General features: G+C 49.6%; 1 protein-coding gene across 2 annotated transcripts in view; it reads left to right on the top strand.

Moving 5' to 3' along the window:
• The window catches only part of CACNB1 (calcium channel, voltage-dependent, beta 1 subunit), a 93324-nt gene that overhangs the window by 60679 nt on the left and 9627 nt on the right, over nt 1–23018 (top strand). The window contains exons 4-13 of one of the 2 annotated variants that reach the window (XM_015420792.1): nt 5069–5191; nt 5558–5694; nt 8635–8711; nt 9342–9505; nt 11370–11450; nt 12722–12780; nt 13911–14020; nt 15789–15797; nt 18898–19049; nt 22852–22947. In XM_015420792.1, coding sequence (XP_015276278.1) covers nt 5069–5191; nt 5558–5694; nt 8635–8711; nt 9342–9505; nt 11370–11450; nt 12722–12780; nt 13911–14020; nt 15789–15797; nt 18898–19049; nt 22852–22947 — 1008 coding nt within the window. The remainder of the gene's footprint in view (nt 1–5068; nt 5192–5557; nt 5695–8634; nt 8712–9341; nt 9506–11369; nt 11451–12721; nt 12781–13910; nt 14021–15788; nt 15798–18897; nt 19050–22851; nt 22948–23018) is intronic. The other variant, XM_015420793.1, reaches the window with a different exon arrangement.

Raw genomic sequence — 23018 nt, 5'->3', positions numbered from 1 at the left:
CATGCAAGTTTTTCTCTGTCCTGTTCGCGATTGGCTCCAGCCTGCGGACACCTATAAATCCCAGGCTGGCCAGGCAACAGTAAATTAATTTGGCTAATGGCACAGTAATATTTATCCATCGGGGAGGTAGATGAGGGAGGAAGAGGCTTCGGCTGTCGTCTTTATTAAGTGAAGGAGTCCTGTAAAGAAACACGGCTAACGCCAGGGGACTGTGCTGTGGGCTGGCAAGCCCCCAACCCTTCCTTGCGAGCACTCAGCAAACGGCCCTTACACGAGTTCTTTCGCTGCTGGCGTGTTTCCGTGGCGAGCACCGCAGCCACAACAAAGGGCACCGAGCCAGCTGGAGAAAAGCCACCCACCTCATGGGGATGCCAGCCTCCAGGTGGGAGCGCAATGCTCCCTCTAAGCTGTGGAGTCTTGTGAGCAAAAATCCTACTTTGTGAGCTCCTGGGCATTAAAGTTGTGAGCGAGAGAGGTGGCTCCTGCATCAATTAGTTTGCTCTGGAGGCATCCCTTCCTGAGCGAAGACGAAAATGTGTGAGCCAGAGGCTAAAAAACTGTGAGCTGGCTCACACTAACTCAGCTTAGAGGGAACACTGAGGATCCCCTGGAATTACAGCTCATCCCCCACTGGATGCTTTGGAGGGCGGACTCTGTGACATGGTCCCCCACTGAGCTCCCGGTCCTCCCCAGACTCCACCCCCAAATCTCCAGGAGTCTCCCAACCTGGAGCTGGCAACCCTACCCCCCCCATCCCCCCAGTAGCCGTCCCTTAGAACTGGGGCTGGAAGGCAGGAATCCCTTTCTGTTCCCTTTAGATTCAGAAAGTAGCTTGTTCCCTCTAAGCTGAGTTAGTGTGAGCTAGCTCACAGTCGTTTAGCCTCCGTCTCACACATTTTTGCCTTCGCTCAGGACCGAGGGCTCCAGAGCAAACTAATTTATGCAGCAGCCAAATTGCTTGCTCGCAACTTTAATGCCAGTAGCTCACAAAGTAGGATTTTTGCTCTCAAGCAGGGCTTTTTTTGTAGAAAAAGCCCAGCAGGAACTCATTAGCATAATGAGCTAATGAGTTCATAATGAGCCATACCCAACAGCAGAAACTCATTAGCATATTAGGCCACACCCCTGATAGTACAGCTCATTAGCATATTAGGCCATGTTACCAGAAGTGTGCTCACCCAGCCACACCCACCTTTTGCTTCTTATTCTGTTTACCTTGTTTGTTGTCAAAACCCAGGGGTTTTTTTTGGAGCAGGAACCCCTTTGCATGTTAGGCCACACACCCCTAATGTAGCCAATCCGAATGAGTTTCTGCTGTTGGGTGTGGCCTGTTATGCTAATGATCTCCTGCTGGGCGTGGCCAACTCGGGAGCCAGCCGGAACGCCGCTCCTGTGCGTTCCTGCCCAAAAATAGCCCTGCTCACAAGTCTCCACAGCTTAGAGGGAGCACTGCTTGGGAGGTGGGTTGATTCTTGAAGCGTGGAAGGCGGTGCCGGAGACCAGCGGAGGCACAACAGCGGTGTTCGGGTTCCTGGGCCGGCCCTGGCCTTCAGCAGCAGTAGGTGAAAGAGGGCAAAGCGGACTCCACTGGCTGTTCGCTGTCGTTTTGTTTTGGTGTCTCCCGGACAAGAGGGCACTCGGGGTTCCTGGGGTGTTTTTATGCCTTGGAGAAGTTTAGAGCGTATCGATCGGAAGTCCTGCATGGGAAGGGAGGGTCACAGTGGTCGGGGGGGGGGGGGGGCTGGGGCTGGTGGGAACTGATGGCTCCAGTAGGACAGAGAGGGCAGAGTCCCAGAACTGAGGTGTTGCCAGAGTCCGCAGTGGGCAATACCTGTGCGGTTTCCCAGGTGTTGGGAACGTCCCAGGGGACCTTTCTGCAGAGGAACCGTCGCTTGGACCCCCCAGTTCGAGCCATCCTCCATCTCTGGCACAGCAGTCCCCACTTTGGCTAGAGGCTCCTTACTGCGATGGATGCAATTAGCTAATTAACCTCCAAGCTCTCCACCCCCCCCTTTTCTGGCACTTGGCACAGCCTGGGGGCACAGCAGTTGCGCAGTCCAGAGGCCTGAAGCATTTTGGTCTCTTGAATCTGGTCCAGCGCCTTCCTGCCAGGATGCTCCACAAGGGTCGTGGCGGGGGTGGGGGTGGGGTGAGGAACCCAGAGCATCCTCGGTATTCAGGCCTGGGCTTCAAGCCAGGCAATTTCCTCCTTGCCTTTCTCAGCAAATCTTGCGGCGGTCTGTGGCCTGCAGTCTCAGGTTAGGTGTGGGGGCCGGCCAGGGGTGGGGTGGGGTGGGGATTAAGTTCATACTGGGACCTGTTGTGTAGTTCCTTTTAAACTGCTTCTCTTTGCTGGTCTGCCAGTGGGAGACACAGGGCGATTTCTCACTAGAGCTGCCTCGCAGCACAGCGCCGTTTGCCCCAACACAAACATGTCAATTTCACATCCGAGGCTGCAGGGCTGCATTTGACTCGGGGCTTCGCCCGATTTCCTCCGCAGTTTCATGATCCTTAAAAACCAGGATCACGAAACTGCGGAAGAAATCGGCTGAAGCCCCGAATCAAAATGCAGCCCTGCAGCCTCGGATGTGAAATTGACATGTTTGTGTTGGGGCAAACGGCGCTGTGCTGCGAGGCAGCTCTAGTGAGAAATCGCCCACAGTATGCAAAAATGTAAACCACAAGGGTAGACCATCAAAAGATACACAGCTTTCACAAGTAAACAGTAGACATCAGTCTATTGCAATACAATAACAATAAATTGAAATTACAGTAGAATTGGTTCAAAAACACTATTTGCAAATTCAAAATACAATGAGACGATAGTGGAAAATATCCAACAAGAGACTCCTCTACATCCCTTGAATATAATAGTGTCCAAAAGACCTCAAAGTCCACAAAAAGGCAGAGAATGTCCCAAAGCACAAATAAGCTTCTAACAGCCGAAAACGGCCTTCCCAGGTATGCCAGATGTTTCAAAGCAATCTTCTTCAGTTGTACAGCTGAAAATGGAACCCAATTTCCACAGTAATGTAGGCACAGCTCATATCTCAAATGGAATCTGTGGTTCTCCAGTGGGAGACACAGAGCATGATATCCAGCCATTCCAAAAGGCCCTTACCCTTAAGACAATATGAAGGATTTTACAGCGATTCAGGTTTAGCATAGAAGTTAGTTCAGTTGTTAAAGATGTAACTTCTTTTATTGTTAACAGAGTATCCCTAACCTTAGGAAAGTTCTTATTTATTCTTTAAAGAGAGAACCTATCCCCAAATTCTGTAAAACTGATGTTTTAATGTCTGCTTCTATATTTGAAATATGTAATACTAGGAAAAAGGCCCATTGTGGAAATAAATACAACGACCTCTAGAAAGAGGCTCTGGGCGGGTGCCCCGGCCTTGGACACTCAGTGTCAATTTGCTGTGGTGACCTCAGCAGGGTATAATGACACTGAGTCCACCATTTTCTCTAAACGAACTGATCTCTGCTACCTAAAGAACAGTTGTAATTTTGAATAATCTCCAGCCCTCACCTGGAGATTGGTGACGATGGTTCCCCAGAAGGGAATCGTTGGTTTGGAGTCTATGGCTTTGTACCTGTCCGAGGTCCCACGCCTCCTGAAACCTCACCCTCTCCAGGCTCCATCCCTCATATCTCCAGAAATTTCCCACCTGGAGTTGGTAACCCTATCTCCTTCCCAGCCGATCATCAACCTACCTTTATTTCCCCCTCACTCTTCAGCTTTCCACCCCCCACACACCTGCAGCCTCTCCCGTGCTCTGAAGCCCTGACTGCTACGTCACATTGGTTGTCATACGGGAGCCACCTCAGCAGCATATAAGGATACAGAGCCCACCATTTTCTCCAGGGGAACTGATCTCTGCCATCTAGAAAGCAGTTGTAATTCTGAGTGATCTCCAGCCCTCACCTGGAGATTGGACACATTTTACCTCAGAACAGCAAAACTGTTTAGAATTTTGGAGGCAAAAGCCAATCAAGTCGCATATGCAAACGACCTCTGTGTTCCGAGGCAAAGGCCAATGAGGCTGCATATGCAAATAACCTCTGTGTTCTGACTGGCTAGGGGGGGGGGAGAGGAACAGCAGAATATTTAGAATGTTGGAGGCAGGACTCAGGCAAAGCAGCCAGTGGATAGGGAGACCCTCTGAATGACAGATCAGAGAGCGAACTGATTTTGGAGTGTGTGGAATGTTCTAGAGAAGTGCCACCACCATTCGGCTTTTATTTATAAGGGAGATATTTGGTAGTATATCTGATTTTACTTGTTGTACGTAACAACTCATATTATTCGACAAACCTGATGAATTTATATTTCCACCCACCCCCTTTTCCCTTCTGTATCCCATCTTTATCCTGAGAAAAGAATTTAAAAAAATAAAAAAATAAAACAAAAGACCCTTACCTGGATGGCCAGTCCACACATTACAAAGTCTTGAGGCCTCCCTCGTGTGGCCAGCAGACATTTTGTTGAAGTCCCCTATTGGGAACTTAATTCCCGGGGGCTGGTTTAGATAAGGACTGAGGTGCTGAAGCCCCATCCCATTTCTCTGACCTGAAACATTCACAGGGAGCCACTGTTTGCTTCACTGGGTTAATTTAGTGGGGTAGCTCATACATAACAAGCAGGGTTCCCCAGTAGGACCAACAGAAGCTCCCTGGGGCCAGATCAGGACAGAAAAATGGGACAGGCGGGTAGGGAGAGGGATAAACCTCTCCTTCGTGCATGCTTTGGTCCCAATCCCAATCAGGCCACCACGCACCTGGGAATGAAGTTCCGAGCAGGGAACTCCCAGAACACTTCTGGTCAACAGGAGCCTTGGTGGACTTTGTAACATGTGAAACGGCCCCCAGACCAGTCCAGCAGCTTGGTTTGATCTATTTGCCTAGGAGCAGGAGGTGGTAGTGCCTGAGCAGCTGAACAGAAATTATGCAAGTTACTTTCCCCCCACTGGGGGAAAAAATGGCTTCCGGTTGTCTTTGGGACACAATTCCACCTGCCTTCACCTGTGCCCTCGGTCTTACCCACCTGATGGTGTCTCCCTTACAGACTAAGCCAGTAGCATTTGCTGTGAGGACGAATGTCGGTTATAACCCTTCTCCCAATGATGATGTGCCCGTCCAGGGAATGGCTATTTCTTTCGAACCCAAAGACTTTCTTCATATCAAAGAGGTAAGGGCAGTCTGTCTGTCTGTCTGTCTGTCTGTCTGTCTGTCTGTCTGTCTGTCTATCTATCTATCTATCATTTCAACCAGGGGCATATTGAGAGTGGGATGGAGCCGGAGGTGGCACAGCATCGGAGGGGTGGCTCATCCCCCACCCCTGACACCCACCCACACCAGCCCCATAACTAGGGGTTTTTTGGGGGAAGGGGCCTCATCTAAGTAAATCACAGATAATTAAACTAATTCAATTCGGGGCCAGCCCAGGAAGGACTGGGCCCGGAAGAAACGCTCGTTCCGAAACGCGCACACGGCCTCCAAGATACGCTGGAGTTGTTCTTCTCTTTCGCTCATATCTCTGCCCCCTCCCCTCCAGAAATACAACAACGACTGGTGGATCGGGCGCCTGGTGAAAGAAGGCTGCGAAGTCGGCTTCATCCCGAGCCCCGTCAAGCTGGAGAACATGAGGATGATCCAGGAGCAAAAGATGAGGCAGCACCGGCTCAGCTCCAGGTGGGGAAGGGCGAGAGGGAGCAGGCAGAGGGAAGGGGGTTGCCGCCCTGCCCAGGATCCCCTGGGCTCTGCAGAAGGGTGCCTGCTCTTCAGACCGTAGAGGCCATCTAGTCCAACCTCCGCTCAGTGCAGGATCAGCCGACAGCATCCCCGATGAGTGTTTGTCCGGCCCCCACTTGAAGCCTGCCAGTGAATGAACTTGAATGATAAAAGGGTTGGAACACTTTCCCTATGAGGAAAGGTTAAGGCGCTTGGGGCTCTTTAGCTTGGAGAAACGACGACTGAGGGCTGACATGATTGAGGTTTACAAGATTATGCATGGGAAAGAGCAGGTAGAGAAAGAGGTACTTTTCTCCATTTCTCACAATACAAGAACTCGTGGGCACTCCATGAAATTGCTGAGCGGTCGGGTTAGAATGGATAAAAGGAAGTACTTCTTCACCCAAAGAGTGATTAACACATGGAATTCACTGCCACAGGAAGTGGTGGCGGCTACAAGCATGGACAGCTTCAGGAGGGAACTGGATAAGCATATGGAGCAGAGGTCCATCAGTGGCTATTAGCCACAAGGTCTAGATAGGGGCTCTGGGGCAAGTGATGCTCTGTCTTCTTGGTGCTGGGGGGGCAACAGTGGGAGGGGCTTCTAATGTCCTGGCCCCACTGGTAGACCTCCTGATGGCACCTGGTATTTTTGGCCCCTGTATGACAGAGTGTTGGACTGGATGGGCCATTGGCCTGTTCCAACATAGGCGTCTCTTATGTTCTTATGTTCTTAAGGGGAGCTCACCACCTCCCTAGGCAGCCGGTTCCACCACGGAACTACTTTTACTTTTAAAAAGTCTCCCTAATTTCCAGCCAGTACCTTCCCACCCATAATTTAAACCCATTCTTGCGAGTCTTCTCCTCTGCCACCAGCAGGAACAGCTCCCTGCCCTCCTCAGAGTGACAGCCCTTCATATCTCTCAAGAGAGCCATCCTGTCCCCCCTCAACCTCCTCTTCTCCAGACTGAACATTCCCAAATCCCTAAGCCTTTCCTCACAGGGCCCTTCTTCTCCATGTAAGAGGTCCCTGGTACCTTCCGTTAAAAGGAAGAAAGCCCTCACCCGTTACGTCATTGCAGGTTTTATGGATCGTGTGCATGGATAGGTATCTGGGGTGTGGGCGGAGTGGCAGATGTAGGGCTGAGACCTCCCCCTCGAGACATGAAGACTCATTTTCAGATTCTGTCACATGTGGCATTTTGTGAAAGTTAGCCGGTCGAACATCCCCTAGGCCTAAGAACATAAGAGAAGCCAATGTTGGATCAGGCCAATGGCCCATCCAGTCCAACACTCTGTCACACAGTGGCCAAAAATACCAGGTGATATCAGGAGGTCCAGCAGTGGAACCAGGACACTAGAAGCCCTCCCACTCTTGGCCCCCCTCAAGCACCAAGAATACAGAGCATCCCTCGCACCAGAATCCCTATCTATACCTTGTGGCTAATAGCCACCGATGGACCTCTGCTCCATATGTTTATCCAATTCCCTCTTGAAGCCGTCCATGCTTGTAACTGCCACCACCTCCTGTGGCAGTGAGTTCCACGTGTTCATCACTCTTTCATCGTCCTCTCATCATCCAGAAGTACACAAGGGGAACAGGTCTCTTTATGTCCTTGCAATCTTGTGGGGCCGCTGTAAAAAAGATGGGTAGAGGAAGGAATTTGTGGAAGTTGGTGGACAGGTACCATGCCTGAAGAGCTGAGGAAAGGTCACACATTCGGTGGGCAGAGAGTGATTCTCTGAAGGTGGGCTCCCTTACACTTGTACACATTCTAACAGAAAATAAATTAAATTCTTCAGTCGGAACTGTTTCTTAACACTGGATGTATTTACAAATCTATGGGATACTTTGCGGAGCTTCAGAGGCTTTGCTCCTTGAAGAATTTGGATAATTTTGACATAATCAAAGTTGCAGAAGGTGAGGAGGAGGAGGAGGAACAGACTCAGAGAAAAAGGTCGTCAGAGGACTTACGGAGTCAAAAAATGGGGTTCAGAAAAACTCATGAAAAGCTGTCCTGAAGCCCCAGTTCTAGCCAGCAAGAAACTTGTACAACTTTGGCCTTTACCGCATTCTCATTTGTAAGTTCCTGTTTCTTGGGGGGGGGGGGAGTTTCCTGTTCAGCATGTGCTTTTCTCCTTCTAGTGGTTGATTTGATATTACACCATTTTATATCTGACATAAAAACCTGCAGTTTAGATCTGTCCTGAAACCCCGGTTCTGGCCAGTAGAAAACTTGTACAACCTCCGCTTAGGGGTTTCCCAGTTTGGTGTAGTGGTTAAGTGTGCGGACTCTAATCTGGGAGAACCGGGTTTGATACCCCACTCCTCCACTTGCACCTGCTGATGTGACCTTGGGTCAGTCACAAGCTCTGGCACAGCTGTTCCTGAAAGAGCAGTTTGTGTCAGAGTTCTCTCAGCCCCACCCACCTCACTGGGTGTCTGTTGTGGGGAGGGGAAGGGAAAGGAGTTTGTAAGCCGCTCTGAGACTCCAAGTGAAGGGCGGGGTATAAATCCAATCTCTTCTTCTTTCTCATTTTCCTCACTTGTAAGTTCCTGTTTCTTCCAGGGGGGGGTTTCCTGTTCCCCAGGTGTTTTTCTCTCTGTAGTGGTTGACTCTATATTACACTGGTTTATGTCCGGCATAAAAACCTGTTGTTAAATCTACGGGGAGATTAGAGGGAACAAAACACACACACACCCCGGCAAGAAACAGGAACTTACAAGCGAGGAAATTGGGAATGTGGGGAAAACCCTTTGTTTGTTGAACTTCCTCAACAATACTGTGTATTTCCCCGAGAGCTAAAGACCTGCTTACGGCAAACGGTGCTCACCTGGCTACAAGCCGTTGCCCCACTGCGTCCCTTCTCCTTCCTGACTGAGTGTCCCTCTCTCTGCAGCAAATCGGGAGACAACTCCACCTCCAGTCTGGGAGACGTGGTGACGGGCACCCGGAGACCCACCCCGCCTGCCAGTGGTAAGGCGAACGGTAGATAACCACCAGCACCAGTGTTCCCTCTAAGCTGAGTTAGTGTGAGCTAGCTCACAGTCTTTTAGCCTCCGGCTCACACATTTTTGCCTTCGCTCAGGAAGGAGGGGCTCCAGAGCAAACTAACTGATGCAGCAGCCAAATCGCTCGCTCACAAACTTTAATGCCAGGAGCTCACAAAGTTGAATTTTTGCTCACAAGACTCCACAGCTGAGAGGGAGCATTGACCAGCACCCTCCTCGCCGTGGGGTCTGACCTCGCCCTTTGTGACACGAGGGGAGTCTGAAGCATCAGAAAGACCACGGCAGTACTTTTAAGACTCAGATTGCAGCCAGACTCCCACAGAAATCCTAAAAGAGGCCTCTGAATGCCTAAACCCGGCCCAAATCACCCATCCACAGATACGCACACATAACTAGCTTACACGGTACAAACAGGCATTTCCTTTCAGTTTATTTTTCTGTTTCCTCCCCCAGATCAATTTTTGCTTTCCCCCCACCCTTTCTTGGTCATTCCTTTTCATTTGTTTCTCTTTTCAGTTTGTGTTCTCTCTCTCTCCCCCCCCTTATTTTTTTCTACCTCCCTCCTTTCCCCCCTCCCTACCCTCTCCCCTCCCAGGTACCTTGGACATGACTAACTTAGCTTATGACCCCGACGCCCTTGACTTAGAGGAGGAGGAGGAGGCGGAGGCAGCCGAGGAGAACCAGCGAACCCCTAAGACTAGCGTTAGCAGCGTCACCACGCCCCCCTCCGCCACCAAGCGCATGGCCTTCTTTAAGAAGGTAATGGCGCCCTCCTCCCACCACCTGCTTGCCACCTGCTCACGGAATGCCGGTCTGTGTGTGTAGGCTGTCTCTGCCGAGACATCAGGGACCAAGGACGGAAGGAAAGGGAGAGCAATACTCCGGGAGCCCACCTGAACCCGTGGCCTGCCGTATTTGCATTGGCCAGTGCCTCAGCTGGAGGAAACGATAGCCTCCGAAAGGCAGTTTGCCCATCCCAGGGATATGAAAGATGTGTTCCTTCTCAAAGGGCCGTGGGGGAACAGAGCGGTTACACGTTCTGGCACTTGTAGCATGCTTGAGCATACAAAGCGTCTAACGGTATGTTCCAGTGATGGCACCCTTCCGTGCATGCATGAGTTGAACTCCCGGAAGCACCCGCCATCAACTCATATCTTGTGTGGCCCCCTTAGTCAAGGGTGGATCCAACAGGGTATGCCTCCTTCCCCCTCCTCCCTCCTTCCTTCTGCGCCACGGGAGGGCCCCCGCCATGCCGCCCACGAGGAAGATACGAGTGGGATGTTCTGGCCCATCCTCCTCCCCCCGCTCGTCCTCCTGAGTATGGACCCCAGAAAGTTATCCTGCTCCTTTGCCCATTAAGAAATGTGCAAGTGGTATGTTCCATTCGTCCTCCCTTACGTGGGCGTCAGCCGCTGAAGCAGTCCTTCCCTGCACAGGTGGAGCATTTCGATCCTCTTGCCATGGCTGAGCGTTCCAGAAGGAAACCAGCTGGGAGCAAGAGAGGGGAGCAATGGTCCCACACGGGCACGTGGGACTAGGGCATGTCGAAGGTCATCACCTCCCTGGAATAAGCATGGAAGGGGGGTGTAACGTTCCTAGCCACTCCTCCAACCTTCCCCTCGTCTAGCTCCAGTGCCTGCCTTTGCAGGCCTTCCCTTTCTTCCTTGGGTCCCACCTAGAAGGACAACAGGGTGAAGGGACGGGTTGCCAAGCAGCCTCAGAGTAGAGGCACCAGACTTCCAATCCGCCGTGGTGGCCCGTTCTCCAGGACGCTAGAGATGGCGAGAGAGGACACGTTGAGCCAGCTTTGGACCGGGCTGCATAAGGCGATGTCGAAACCTAGGCTTGTAGCCGTTCGGCAGGGGAGCTAAACCTCCCCCCCCAGTACAGCTACGGGAGCAATTTGCCCCCCCTCCAAAGCAGTCGCCCTGTCCTCAGCGCCAGGTTTTTTTCTTTGTTTGTTTGTTTCTCCTGTGCCTGCCTGTGCTTCTGCTGGAGTGAGCTGTCAGTAACATGCATGCCTTGTTTGTTTTCTCTTGCCTGTCCCCCCACCCCTTCCCACTCCACCTGCGCCCCCCACCCCACCCATTAATGGCGATCACGGGACATAGCCAAGCAGAAGCAAAAGTCGGTAAGTAGGCTTATGAAATATCCGTCCGGTGGCAGTGATGGTTCCCGGTGGGTTCTGCCCAGTCCCCCCGTAGTGAGCTTTTCCTGACCAGCTTAGTGACCATAGGAGGACGACCCTGGAACCCCAAAGCTTGTGGGAACCCCAGAGCCCGTCCCTCTATTGGCCCTTGGTGAACTTCTCGGCAGACAATGGCTCCCAACCCCGTGAAAGTGGTGGGTTACTTTCATCTCGAATGTCCAGCGTTCAAGCAAACATGGGAGTTCGATCCAAAGGGCTGAGACTCCGGGGGCTACCCAGAGAACCCTTTTCTTCTCTCTCCTTTTCACCCCTGCCCCAGGTTCCTCCCCTGCGCCCCTGAATCGAAGGTGCCCCCCCTTCAGGCCGAAGCAGCTTCGTAACGTTCTGTCCCGATAACACCGGTATCTGCGCCGCTTAGGGGCCGTTGACCCTGAGAAAACCTAACAGCTTGCTTTTCTTCCCGCTTCCCATCAGACGGAGCAGGTGCCACCCTACGACGTGGTCCCTTCCATGCGGCCGATCATCCTAGTGGGTCCCTCTTTGAAGGGCTATGAGGTGAGGCTTCCAGCGTTCATGCTGCGTCGCTCACACACGTTTTGCACCTCTGGTCATAAATCTGTTGTGGCCCAGCTACATGTTATGTGTTTATGGGGTGGGAGCCGTGGATCAGTGGTAGCGCATCAGCTTGGCATGCAGAAGGTCCACAGTTCAGTCCCTGGCAGTGTTCCCTCTAAGCTGAGTTAGTGTGAGCTAGCTCACAGTTTTTTAGCCTCCAGCTCACAGATTTTTGTCTTAGCTCAGGAAGGAGGGCTCCCGAGCAAACTAATCTATGCAGTAGCCAAGTCGCTCGCTCACAGCTTTAATGCCAGTAGCTCACCAAGTAGAATCTTTGCTCACAAGACTCCACAGCTTAGAGGGAGCATTGGTCCCTGGCATTTCCAGTTAAAAGGGTGGGATACGAGGTGATGTGAAAGACCTCCACCTGAGCCCCTGTTGATCCTCTTCCGGTCAGAATTGGAAATACTTGACCTTATGGTCGGACTCAGCATAAGGAAGCTTAAATAAGTACCTATGGCTCAATGGCAGAGTGCCTGATTTGCATGCAGAAAGTCCCAGGTTCAGTCTCTGGCATCTCTAGTTAAAGAGGGAACCAGCTTGTCGTAGTGGTTAAGAGCGGCGGACTCTAATCTAGAGAACCGGGTTTGATTCCTCACTCCCCCCTTGAAGCCAGCTGGGTGGCCTTGGGCAAGTCACAGCACTCTCAGCCTAAAAATAAGCATAGTTCGCCACCTAGTGGTGCCCAAAAAGAGCTACAGCTTCAGGCAGCCAATCGGTCCTTTGGGATCTCCTGGCTGTTTTGCACAATGCCATATGATAATTTAATTTTTTTCCCCCAGTTAAAGAGACCCTCCGCCTGAGATCTTGAAGAGTTGCTGCCAGTCTGAGTAGACCACACTGGCCTTGATGGACCAGTGGGCTGGCTCAGAATATGACACCTTCATTGTTCATGTATGGAAGGCAGGTTTCCTTTTCTCTCCCCACCTGCCATCCCAGTGTAAACCTCTGCCGGTGTCTGTCAGCCACTGAAACACCCCGCCACACACACACATACACCCATACCTGGTCTACAAGGACTGGGTACACCCCTGTCCCTAGTAATCAAAGCCAAGGACGTCTCATCAAGAACGTACACAAACCGATGTGCCCAGGCCATGTCCGTACACATAAAGGCCCTCTTTTTCTTTCTTTCTCCATGCAATATTCCAACTTCTGACTCACTTCTGCTCCTGTCTGTCTGTCTGTCTCCCCCCCCCTTACCTTCCCAGGTGACGGACATGATGCAGAAGGCTTTGTTCGATTTTCTGAAACGCCGATTTGATGGCAGGTGTGAGCAGCAACCATTGAGGCTGGGCCTGCGCGGGAAATAAGAGCCTTTCTATTCGCCCTGTGATCCTCGCGGCTTGTCCTGGGCTCCTGCGCTCAGAACCTCATGAAATGTCAGAGGAAATGAAAGCCACGGGGCTGAGTTTATCTCCCTGTGGGCCCCACCCCCGCGCCCCTTGAATGCTTTCACAGATCCTCTTTAGAAGCGCAGTCAATCCATTTCTGAACGCTTCTTCCCCCTCTCCCTTCTTTTTCTAGACTGTGAGGACTAGAGCCAGTTTGGTGTGGTGGTTAAGTGCGCGGACTCTAATCTGGGAGAACCGGGTTTGATTCCCCACTCCTCCACTTGCACCTGGCTGGATGACCTTGGGCAAGCCGTAGCAGCTCTGATAAGAGCTGTTCTAGTTTCTGTCGGAGCTCTCTCAGCCCCACCTCCCTCACAGGGTGTCTGTTGTGGGGAGGGGAAGGGAAAGGAGTTCATACGCCGCTCTGAGACACCTTTGGGTAGTGAAGGGCGGGGTATAAATCCAATCTCTTCTTCTTTTACCTCACAGGGTGTCTGTTGTGGGGAGGGGAAGGGAAAGGAGTTTGTACGCCGCTCTGAGACACCTTTGGGTAGTGAAGGGCGGGGTATAAATCCAATCTCTTCTTCTTTTACCTCACAGGGTGTCTGTGGTGGGGAGGGGAAGGGAAGGGAGTTTGTAAGCTGCTCTGAGACTCCCTTGGGTAGTGAAGGGCGGGGTATAAATCAAATTTCTTCTTCTTCTTCTTCTTCTTCTTCTTCTTCTTCTTCTTCTTCTTCTTCTTCTTCTTCTTCTTCTTCTTCTTCTTCTTCTTCTTCTTCTTCTTCTTCTAGAATCCTTTATTTTTTTAAAAACGGAAAATGCGGTCCTAGTTTCTGTTAATACCCAGCTAGATTCAGTGGCCCTCTTCTTCACCTTTCATAGGCCACGAGCTCTAGAAACCCACTTTGAAAAAGACGAACACAAAGTGATTACGTTTATGTTAGGAGGGCTCCCTGTATGGTGTTGCAGTAGGGAAGACCATCTAGCTGTCTCCGTGATGGGATGGGAATGATCTTGGGAATGGTCTGTGTTCTGTTGGATGCCCACTTCTCTCTGCCTTCCACAGAATATCCATCACACGCGTGACAGCCGATATCTCCCTGGCCAAGCGCTCGGTCCTCAACAACCCTAGCAAACACACCATAATTGAGCGCTCCAGCACCCGTTCTAGCCTAGGTGAGGTGGTGTTGAAATCTGGGGGGGGGGGACTCAGACCTTTGCCCATCTTGTCTCTCTGGAACTCTCTCCGCATGGACATTTTGTTCTCCCTCGGTCAGATCGGTGCTGTTTCCAGGAGAATCCGCCTGATGCCATCTTCTAATGGCCCTGCCTCTGTGTTTCCCCCACTTCTAAACCTGGTTCGGAATGATCTTTGAAGAAAGATTACAGTCAAAGTGTCCTTGGATGCCTTGTGGGGTGGAAGGGGTCCTACCAACATCATTGGCGTTACCTCAGCCCCCCCAAAAGCCACCATTCCCCCCACCGCCAGAGGGTTTTGGGGGCTATTTTTAAAAAATCAGTAATTGACAGATGGCTGTTAGTGCAATGACTTTGTCACTGTAGATTGCAATTCTCAGCTTAAAAAAAATTAATTCTCTGGCTCATTTCCTTGCAGAGTTATAAGGTAAAGCATGCAGGCTGAACATTTCCCCTTATAACTTCCCAACGGAAAGGGCTAGACTTACTTTTCCAATGAAAGTTAGGAACCGGTAGACGGTCGCAGTGGATCATTATACTGTAATGATCTAGTCATTCTCCCTGAGGTTTTTTGTTTTAACAGTCCTTCAGCGGAATGGGGAGGAAATGGTGGCTTCATGGACTGAGGCAAGGAAGGTGTGGGGGAAACTGCCATGTGGGTTCTCTGTTGCCTGTGTCTTCTCTGTGTCTTCTCTGTTGCCTGTGTGTTGCCTGCCACACGGAGGCAGCCTGGGCATGGAAGGAGGGAATGAGAGCAGCCGCATTCTCTGTGCGATCGCATGCCCTCACCGCTTGCACGAGGAGCCTTTTAAGTTTCCCTAGTCTGCAGTGGCTCAAGTGGTTAAGACGCTGAACTGGAGGCTGTGGAAGGTCAGTAGTTCAGCAGTTCGAGACCCGGGTGCCGCATGATGGAGTGAGCTCCCGTCTCTAGTTTCAGCTCCTGCCAACCTAGCAGTTCGAAAGCAAGAAATTGCAAGTAGATAAATAGGTACCACTTTGGTGGGAAGGTAAGAGCGTTCCGTGCACCTTGGTGTTTAGTCATGCCGGCCACATGACCACAGAAATGTCTTCGGACAGCGCTGGCTCTTCGGCTTTGAAACAGAGATGAGCACCGCAACCCTAGAGTCAGATTCGACTGGCTTTCGAGCAAGGGAACCTTTACCTTTACTAGTCTGTGTCACTCCAATCTGTACCAACCAACCAAGAGCAGCTTTCCCCAGATGCCTCTGAATTTCCCATAATCCTGTGCAAATTGCCCCCTCTTTCCCTTTTCCTGGCAGTACTCCTCTTACAAGCGCACATCTTTCAGCACGGCATTGTGCAATTGCCACATGATGAATGATCTAGGACAGAGGCGTGTGCGTGGGAGGGCGGTTCCATTTTTAAAATTTTTTTGCAAGAGCACTCCTGTCATAATTGATCATGTGGGAAATGCCCCCCCCCCAAGACCACCAGTTTTGGCGCCGGAAACATTTCCACATTTAAATGCATGCTGTCCATATTTGTAAGTGGAAATAAGATTCCCTTAATGCCTCTTGTCAAGCAGTTGGCAAGAGAGAAGGTGGTTGGGCTCCTCCTCTGGTTTCCTCTGTTCCGCCCCCCCCCTTGCCGAGGTGTCAGATTTCAGGGGCACCTTTTACCGCTTCTGAGAAGACCACCGACTCACTCTTCTCTTTTCCCCCCTCTCCCCACAACCTTCTTCCCCTTCCGTCTGCGCCTCTTCTTCCCTCCTCTGCTCCCGATGCAGATGTCTTGGGTATGTAACCTTTAGCCTCACGCATTCTCTGACGCCCCGATGCAAACATAGCTATATTTGGATTGGGGGGGGGGGGAAGAGAAAAATTGATAAAAGTGGCTTGCATCTAAATAGCTTTTTCTTCCGGAGGAGGAGGGGGGGAGGAAATCAAAACTAGGACAAAGACATATGTTTTGGTTTTGCCAAAATATGATGTTCTGTTGCACATTTTGATCCCCCCCCCATTGCATTTGAAAAATGGTGAGTCGCAAAAGGTATTCATTTTTCAGAGCCTTTCAGTTGCCAGAATATAACAGTTCCAATCTGAGGAAATGATGCTTTAAGAAAATTTCAAAAACACTGTTGTGTTCCAACTAAAATCCCCCCCCCCAAAAAAAAAAAAATTCAAAAAGATTGGACTGGGGGGTGCAATTTGATGGGCCCCAGAAGGAGGTGTCCCCATCCTTCATTGTTTCCAATGGAGAGGAGAATGTCTTGTGAGTAGAAGCTCACAACCCCTGAGTAGCCAATGTACTTAGAAGCAGTTAGGAGTAGCTCTGTTAGCTCTGTTGTAGCCTTATTGGAAAATCTTAAAAAATCCAGTCAAACAGTTTCAGGTATCAGTAACTGTAGACTTTTCTGCATTCTCATTTCCTTGCTTGTGTGTCTCTCTTGCTTCAGGGTTTTTTTCCCTGTTCTTCACTTTGTTTTACCCCCCTCTAGTGTTCAATTCGATATTGCTTCATGTCCAGCGTAAAAACCTGCAGTTTAAATCTGCAGGGAGAGATGGTAGATACAAAATGATGTAATACCAAATCGACCTCTAGAGGGAGCAAAACATGTGCAGGATGGGGTGGGTGGGAAACCCGAAGTAAGAGGAACACACAAGCAAGGAAAACGAGAATGTGGAAAAGCCCTCCGTTGAGAAGTGAGTTAATCGTATGCTGTTGTTCCCCATAGGAGGATGTGCGGATCTGGCTTACGCTCAGGCACTGCTTGTTGTACTACTCAGGTGGGGAGGGCTGCATTAGGTCTCCCACACTAGACTGGAACCAGGATATTAAGGAAACATGCAAGAAAGCGCATGAGTTCCTCCCTACACCTACCAAAATTAGTGCATGATCCATCCAAAGTTAGAAATTTTGAAATGTCATTACGGCAAAATTTTTATCTTGGGCTGGATCATGCGCTAATTTTGGTAGGTGTAGGGAGGGACAGAGTCTAAATCATGCACTGTCTTGCCTGTTCCCTTGACGTCCTCGTTCCAGCCTAGTGGAGGGGAACATAAGGCAGCCCTCCCCTCCCTAGGAGTACAACCAGCAGTGCCTGTGCCCAAGGCGGACACCCACACCCAGCCTGCTGCCCACTCAGTTCAGGGTTCCTCCTGCGCAGTGGGTTGTGGGGAACCTGCTGCATCTCTCCCCCGGGCAAGAAAGCGCAAGTGCTCCCTGTCAACCCATGTGCCCGCCCGGTCATGTTTTTGGGGAAGGAAAGGGCAGGGAGACCAGTCTGTGCCAAGGCCAACTAGAGATGTGAAGGCCCGGGGAAAAAACGGAAAACTTCAGGGGGAAACCGGTTTTTTCCCGTTTTTTTCCTGGAGCCTTTTTTGTTTTTTTCCGAAAAATTGGAAAAATTGAAAAAAGAAAAGAAATTAATTATGGAATGTTTTGTTTTAACATGATGATTAAAATATTTCAAATATTTTCCAAATCATTTCTAAAAATATATATATAACCCTAACTCTAATTTCTGTTCACTGAGGACAAGCAAGTCCTAGGTTACAAACTGAACTCTCCAATGCAAGAACAAGATGCATTTCTTCCTTTAAGAGGTGCTATTGTCAGAAGAAAATAAAAAGGTTTCAGTTTTGTTTTTGCATGTGGGTGGGTATTCTGTTTGTAATAATTGTTTGGATACACTATATTTTTAATATGCTAGTTGTGATAATTTCATGCCAAGTAAAAATGTCCATAGTCATATTTTATGTTCCTAAAGTAACAGAATGACTTTCAATCTAGAAAAGACAAAAGAAATGCTAATATAGCATTTTTTCAATTTTTCCGAAAATTTCCATTTTTTTCCGGAAAAAAATGGAAAAAAAACCGGGGGGGGGGGTTTTCCGAGCTTCAAAATGTCCAGAAATTTTACATCTCTAAGGCCAGCCCTTGACCGGAAGACCTGGCGGGAGCTGGTCCATGGGGTCGCGAAGAGTCGGACTCAACTGTGCGACTGAACAACAACAACAAAGGCCAACCCAAGACATTTTGGTGCATGGGACATACAATCCAAATAACATCCTTCCTCCTCTTCCCTTCCTCCCACTAATGAGCATGGAGCACCATCCCTCCGGAAGTTCCTGTGCGCAAGACCCACTGAAGCTACCAAGCAGCGGCGGCATGCTCTTGAGTAGTCCCGGTTCATTTCTGTAGCAGCTGCCCATGAGAACTTCCTGGTGGATTACAGCCCATGGGTGGAACCGGCCTGTCTCCCCGTTTGTCTCCTTTAACAGCGTTCCCCGTCCGCTGCTTCCTGCAGCTGCCTCAATTTGCCTTGTGGTAGTGTTGCCTTTGGCAAATGCAGGTCTCTGGGTTGGGCTGATAGCAGAGTGTCTGGAAACGAGAAGAACAGCTGTTAACACACAGGCCAGAAAGAGTTGGCTAGCGCATCCTTTCCAAATGCAGCATCTGTCCTAGTCAGTGTTCCCTCTAAGCTGAGTTAGTGTGAGCTAGTTCACGGTTTTTGAGCCTCCGGCTCACACATTTTTGTCTTATCACAGGAAGGAGGGCTCCAGAGCAAACTGATTTATGCAGTAGCCGAATCGCTCGCTCACAACTTTAATGCCAGTAGCTCACAAAGTAGAATTTTTGCTCACAAAACTCCACAGCTTAGAGGGAACATGGGTCCTAGTTCCCATACCTGTCGTGAGGGATAGCTGCAGCTTTGTACTCAGCCTGCAACTGAGGAGAACCAGAGTCAGTCACCACGGGTCAGTTCTTGAGTGCAGAAGTGAGGTCCCATGATGGTGAGCAGAGTCTAGAACAGCAAAGAGCATGTGACTCCTTTCTGTAGCAGCACTGACCCTGTCTCTCCCTTCCCTGTGGTCTGCTTCCCGCCCGGCCAGCTGAAGTGCAAAGTGAAATTGAGCGCATCTTTGAGTTGGCCCGCACGCTGCAGCTGGTAGCCCTGGATGCTGACACCATCAACCACCCAGCTCAACTGTCCAAGACGTCGCTGGCACCCATAATTGTCTACATCAAGATCTCTTCCCCCAAGGTGAGCGAGTGCCCTCTGCTGTTCACACTGCCTTCCAGTTGGATTTGGGATAAATTTTAAAGGGACCGTAGGATTTTGGTATTATTTTTTTTAAAAAAATTATTTTCCTTAGTTTTAACATATAAACATATATTCGCTTCATTCACATTTTTAACATATAAGCATATATTCGTTTCATTCTTAGTTTTAACATAACATAACAAATCCACTCCTGTCTTTGACACTTTCTACCTTAGTCTATTTTAAACTAGACTGATTTCACTTCAATTACTTCTTCATCCAGTCTTTGTTAACACAGTCATCTATTTTCTATTACAATTTCTTTTATTTTCCACTAGCCTATTTTCGATTCTATTCTATCTTTTTCATCTTTAGCCAGTCATATATTATCTTGTAGTTCCATGTTCAATCTATCCATTTCTGCAATTTCCAGGATTTTATGTTTAAGTTCCTTCGTTTTCCAGCGCCTTGCTACTAGTATCCTAGCTGCTGTTAAGATATAACAAATTATACGTTTATGACCTTTTATTGTGTCTGGTAACATGTTCAATAAATATATTTCTGGTCAAACTTTAAGGATTCTACGGAATCCAGTGTGGATGAGAGGGGTAAGGCACATGCTGGAAATGCCACAGTTATCAGAAGGCCATAGTTAACGTATGACTCCCACGACAACTGGTGGTTCCTCTTGGCAGGGAGGGGAAAGCTATTAAGGATGTGTTTGTTTGTGAGCCAATGAAAAGAAATGAACAAAAAAAAATGCCCAGTTAAATTACATTGATTTATGTCCATTACATCAAATGGAAATATTGACTTCTGAACTAACGCTCGTTTTATTACTTTCATTTCCCTGACGCTCAGCAGTCCGGTTAGAGAGTTCAAGAAAGTCAGAAGGAGGGGGAGAGATTGAAGAGAGACCTGCCTCTATAACTGGCTGTTCCCCCTTCTAATCTGTTTTCTCTGTTGAACAAATTGTGCCACCAGAAGGCTGATTTACGCTTGCGGGGAGGGAGGGCTATAAATCTAATAATAAATTTTAAAAAATTTAAAAATAATGGGAAATGATGTGTGACATTCCCTGGTCTTTCGGGGCTGCTCTTTAGAGCAGTGTGACAGGAGAGAGATCTCATCAAGGAACACCAATGTCTGGTTTAGCCCTCCGTCCAGAGAAGAGCTAGAGTGTCTGGTGCACAAGGAGTCGTCTTGTTGCTGTCTTTGACAGCAGTCCCACCCAAAATTAATTGGGAGATACCAAGAAAAGCGATCCTGCCAACCTAGCAGTTCGAAAGCAAGAACTTGCAAGTAGATCAATAGGTACCGCTTCAGTGGGAAGGTAACAGTGTTCCGTGCGCCTCGGTGTTTAGTCATGCCGGCCACATGACCACGGAAACATCTTCGGACAGCGCTGGCTCTTCGGCTTGGAAGCGGAGATGAGCACCACAACCCTAGAGTCGGACTCGACTGGCTTTCGAGCAAGGGAACCTTTACCTTTTTTATGAGCTTCCATGAGTCACTGCTCACTTCTTCGGAAGTGACTCACAAAAGCTCATTTTTGTTGTTCAGTCACACAGTCGAGTCCGACTCTTTGCGACCCCATGGACCAGATCACGCCAGGCCCTCCTGTCTTCCGTTGTGCTCTGAAGTTTGCTCAATTTCATGTTGGTTGCATCTATGACACTGTCTAACCATCTCATCCTTTGCCGTCTCCGTCTTTTTTGACCTTCAATCTTTCCCAGCATCAGGGTCTTCTCCAGTGAGTGCTCCTTTCTCATTCGGTGGCCAAAGTCTTTGAGCTTCAGCGTCAGTATCTGGCCTTCCACGGAACAGTCAGGGTTGATTTCTTTTAGGATTGACTGATTTGATCTCCTTGCAGTCCAAGGGACTCTCAAGAATCTTCTGCAGGACCATAGTTCAAAAGCATCTATTCTTCAGGGCTCCGCCTTCCTTATGGTCCAACTCTCAAAAGCTCCTCCCCTGCCACAAATTTTGTTAGTCTTTAAGGTGCTGCTGGACTCTTGGTCTTTTTTTACTGCTAGAGACAGAAGATAACAGCTGCCCATCTTGATCTGGGCCTGAGGAGATTGGGCTGACGTGGACTATCCGGGTCAGGGTTGTTGTTTTTTCTGAATAAAATTTAGTTTGGTGCCTTCCTGCTAACTTCCAAAGAGTGCATATCTGTGAAGCATAACAGATGGCTCCCACCTCTCAGTCAGAGGATAGGAAACATCATGCAAAATCTGGATGGGCGGGTCTTCAGAAATCCTTCCTTTGCCTGCAGTGTTGTTTCTAGGTTTTTTTTTAAATTTGAACTTTTCTGCCTGCTAGCTAATGGTGGCTGTGGTGGCTCAAGTGGTTAAGACGCTGAACTGCACACCGGAAGGTCAGTAGTTCAGCAGTTTGAGACCTGAGTGCCACGTAATGGAGTGAGCTCCTGTCTCTGGTTCCAGCTCCTGCCAACCTGGCAATTCGAAAGCAAGAAATTGCAAGTAGATAAGCAGGTACCGCTTCGGTGGGAAGGTAACAGCATTCCGTGTGCCTTGGCGTCTAGTCATGCCGGCCACATGACCATGGAAACGTCTTCGGACAGCGCTGGTTCTTCGGCTTGGAAATGGAGATGAGCATCGCATCCCTGGAATTGGATTCGGCTCGCTTTCGAGCAAAGGAAACCTTTACCTTTTACTTTACTTTAGCAAATGGTGTGGGGCAGTGTGGGACTGGAATGGAGGACCGTAACACAAGAGCAGAATTTTCAATCACCAGAAATGTTTCCATTTTCCAGTTTTCAGTGGGCACGATTCATATGCTGTCTGTCTGTCTGTCTGTCTGTCTGTCTGTCTGTCTGTCTGTCTGTCTGTCTGTCTGTCTGTCTGTCTGTCTGTCTGTCTGTCTGTCTGTCTGTCTGTCTGTCTGTCTGTCTGTCTGTCTGTCTGTCTGTCTGTCTGTCTGTCTGTCTGTCTGTCTGTCTGTCTGTCTGTCTGTCTGTCTGTCTGTCTGTCTGTCTGTCTGTCTGTCTGTCTGTCTGTCTGTCTATCTATCTATCTGTCTATCTATCTATCTATCTATCTATCTATCTATCTATCTATCTAGTACTGCTCATATAGCGATATCCTTGAGCAGAAAATAAAATTTTAAAATGAGATCATGCCTTACTTGGGGTTACTCTTCTGTTGACCATTCATATGTTTTCACCCTATGATCCTGAGTGCTAAAAAAATTGTACTGGAAGTCGTAATTCTCCGCTTGGGCAGAACTGTGTTTGGAGCTGGACACTGTCCTGTGGCTTGCCCTTAACTCAGAGACATCTGCCCCTGGTGGTGTTCTACAGCCCTCCAGTTCCAAAGCAGAAGGATGGAATAAGGAGCTGTCCTATACTAACATCAAGCACTGGTCGGTCGAACCCGGAGCTGCCTCCCCTGGCCGGCAGGGGCTTTCCAAGCTCTCGGGCAGAGTTTGTTTTTCCAGCCCTGCTGACTGAGATCCTTTTACCTGGGGATGTCGGGAGCACTGAACGTGGCCAGCGTGTGCTCTGCCAGTGTGCTGTTGTCACAGTTCAGCTCTGCGGTGTGTGTGCCACCTGATCCTGTGTGCCTTTACTTGGAAGCAAGTCCCACTGTGTTCAGTGGGGCTTCCTCCCAGGTGAGTGCGCACAAGGTTTCAGACTACTTCCGGGCCTTGCCTTGTCAAGGGAGGCGCACCTTGCCACTGCCCGGGGGGCGACATCCTCCTCTTTCCCAGTCTGTTCTGGTTCCAGTTTATTCCCTCCCGGGGGGGTTTAACTTCTTCCTTCTCCCTTCCCCAACAGGTGCTGCAGCGACTGGTGAAGTCAAGAGGCAAATCCCAGGCAAAGCATCTGAATGTGCAGATGGTGGCATCAGATAAACTGGCACAGTGCCCTCCAGTGAGTACCACGGCCGGCATGGGGTGTCCCCGTGGCCTGGCTCCTTTCCCTCCCTCCCTCCCTCCCTCCCT

Source organism: Gekko japonicus, unplaced genomic scaffold (assembly GCF_001447785.1).
Source record: "Gekko japonicus isolate JY-2015 unplaced genomic scaffold, Gekko_japonicus_V1.1 scaffold1849, whole genome shotgun sequence".
In the NCBI taxonomy this organism is placed as follows: Eukaryota; Metazoa; Chordata; class Lepidosauria; order Squamata; family Gekkonidae; genus Gekko; species Gekko japonicus.
The sequence above is the reverse complement of the archived record's forward strand: the minus strand, read 5'-3'. Positions and strand labels throughout refer to the sequence as shown.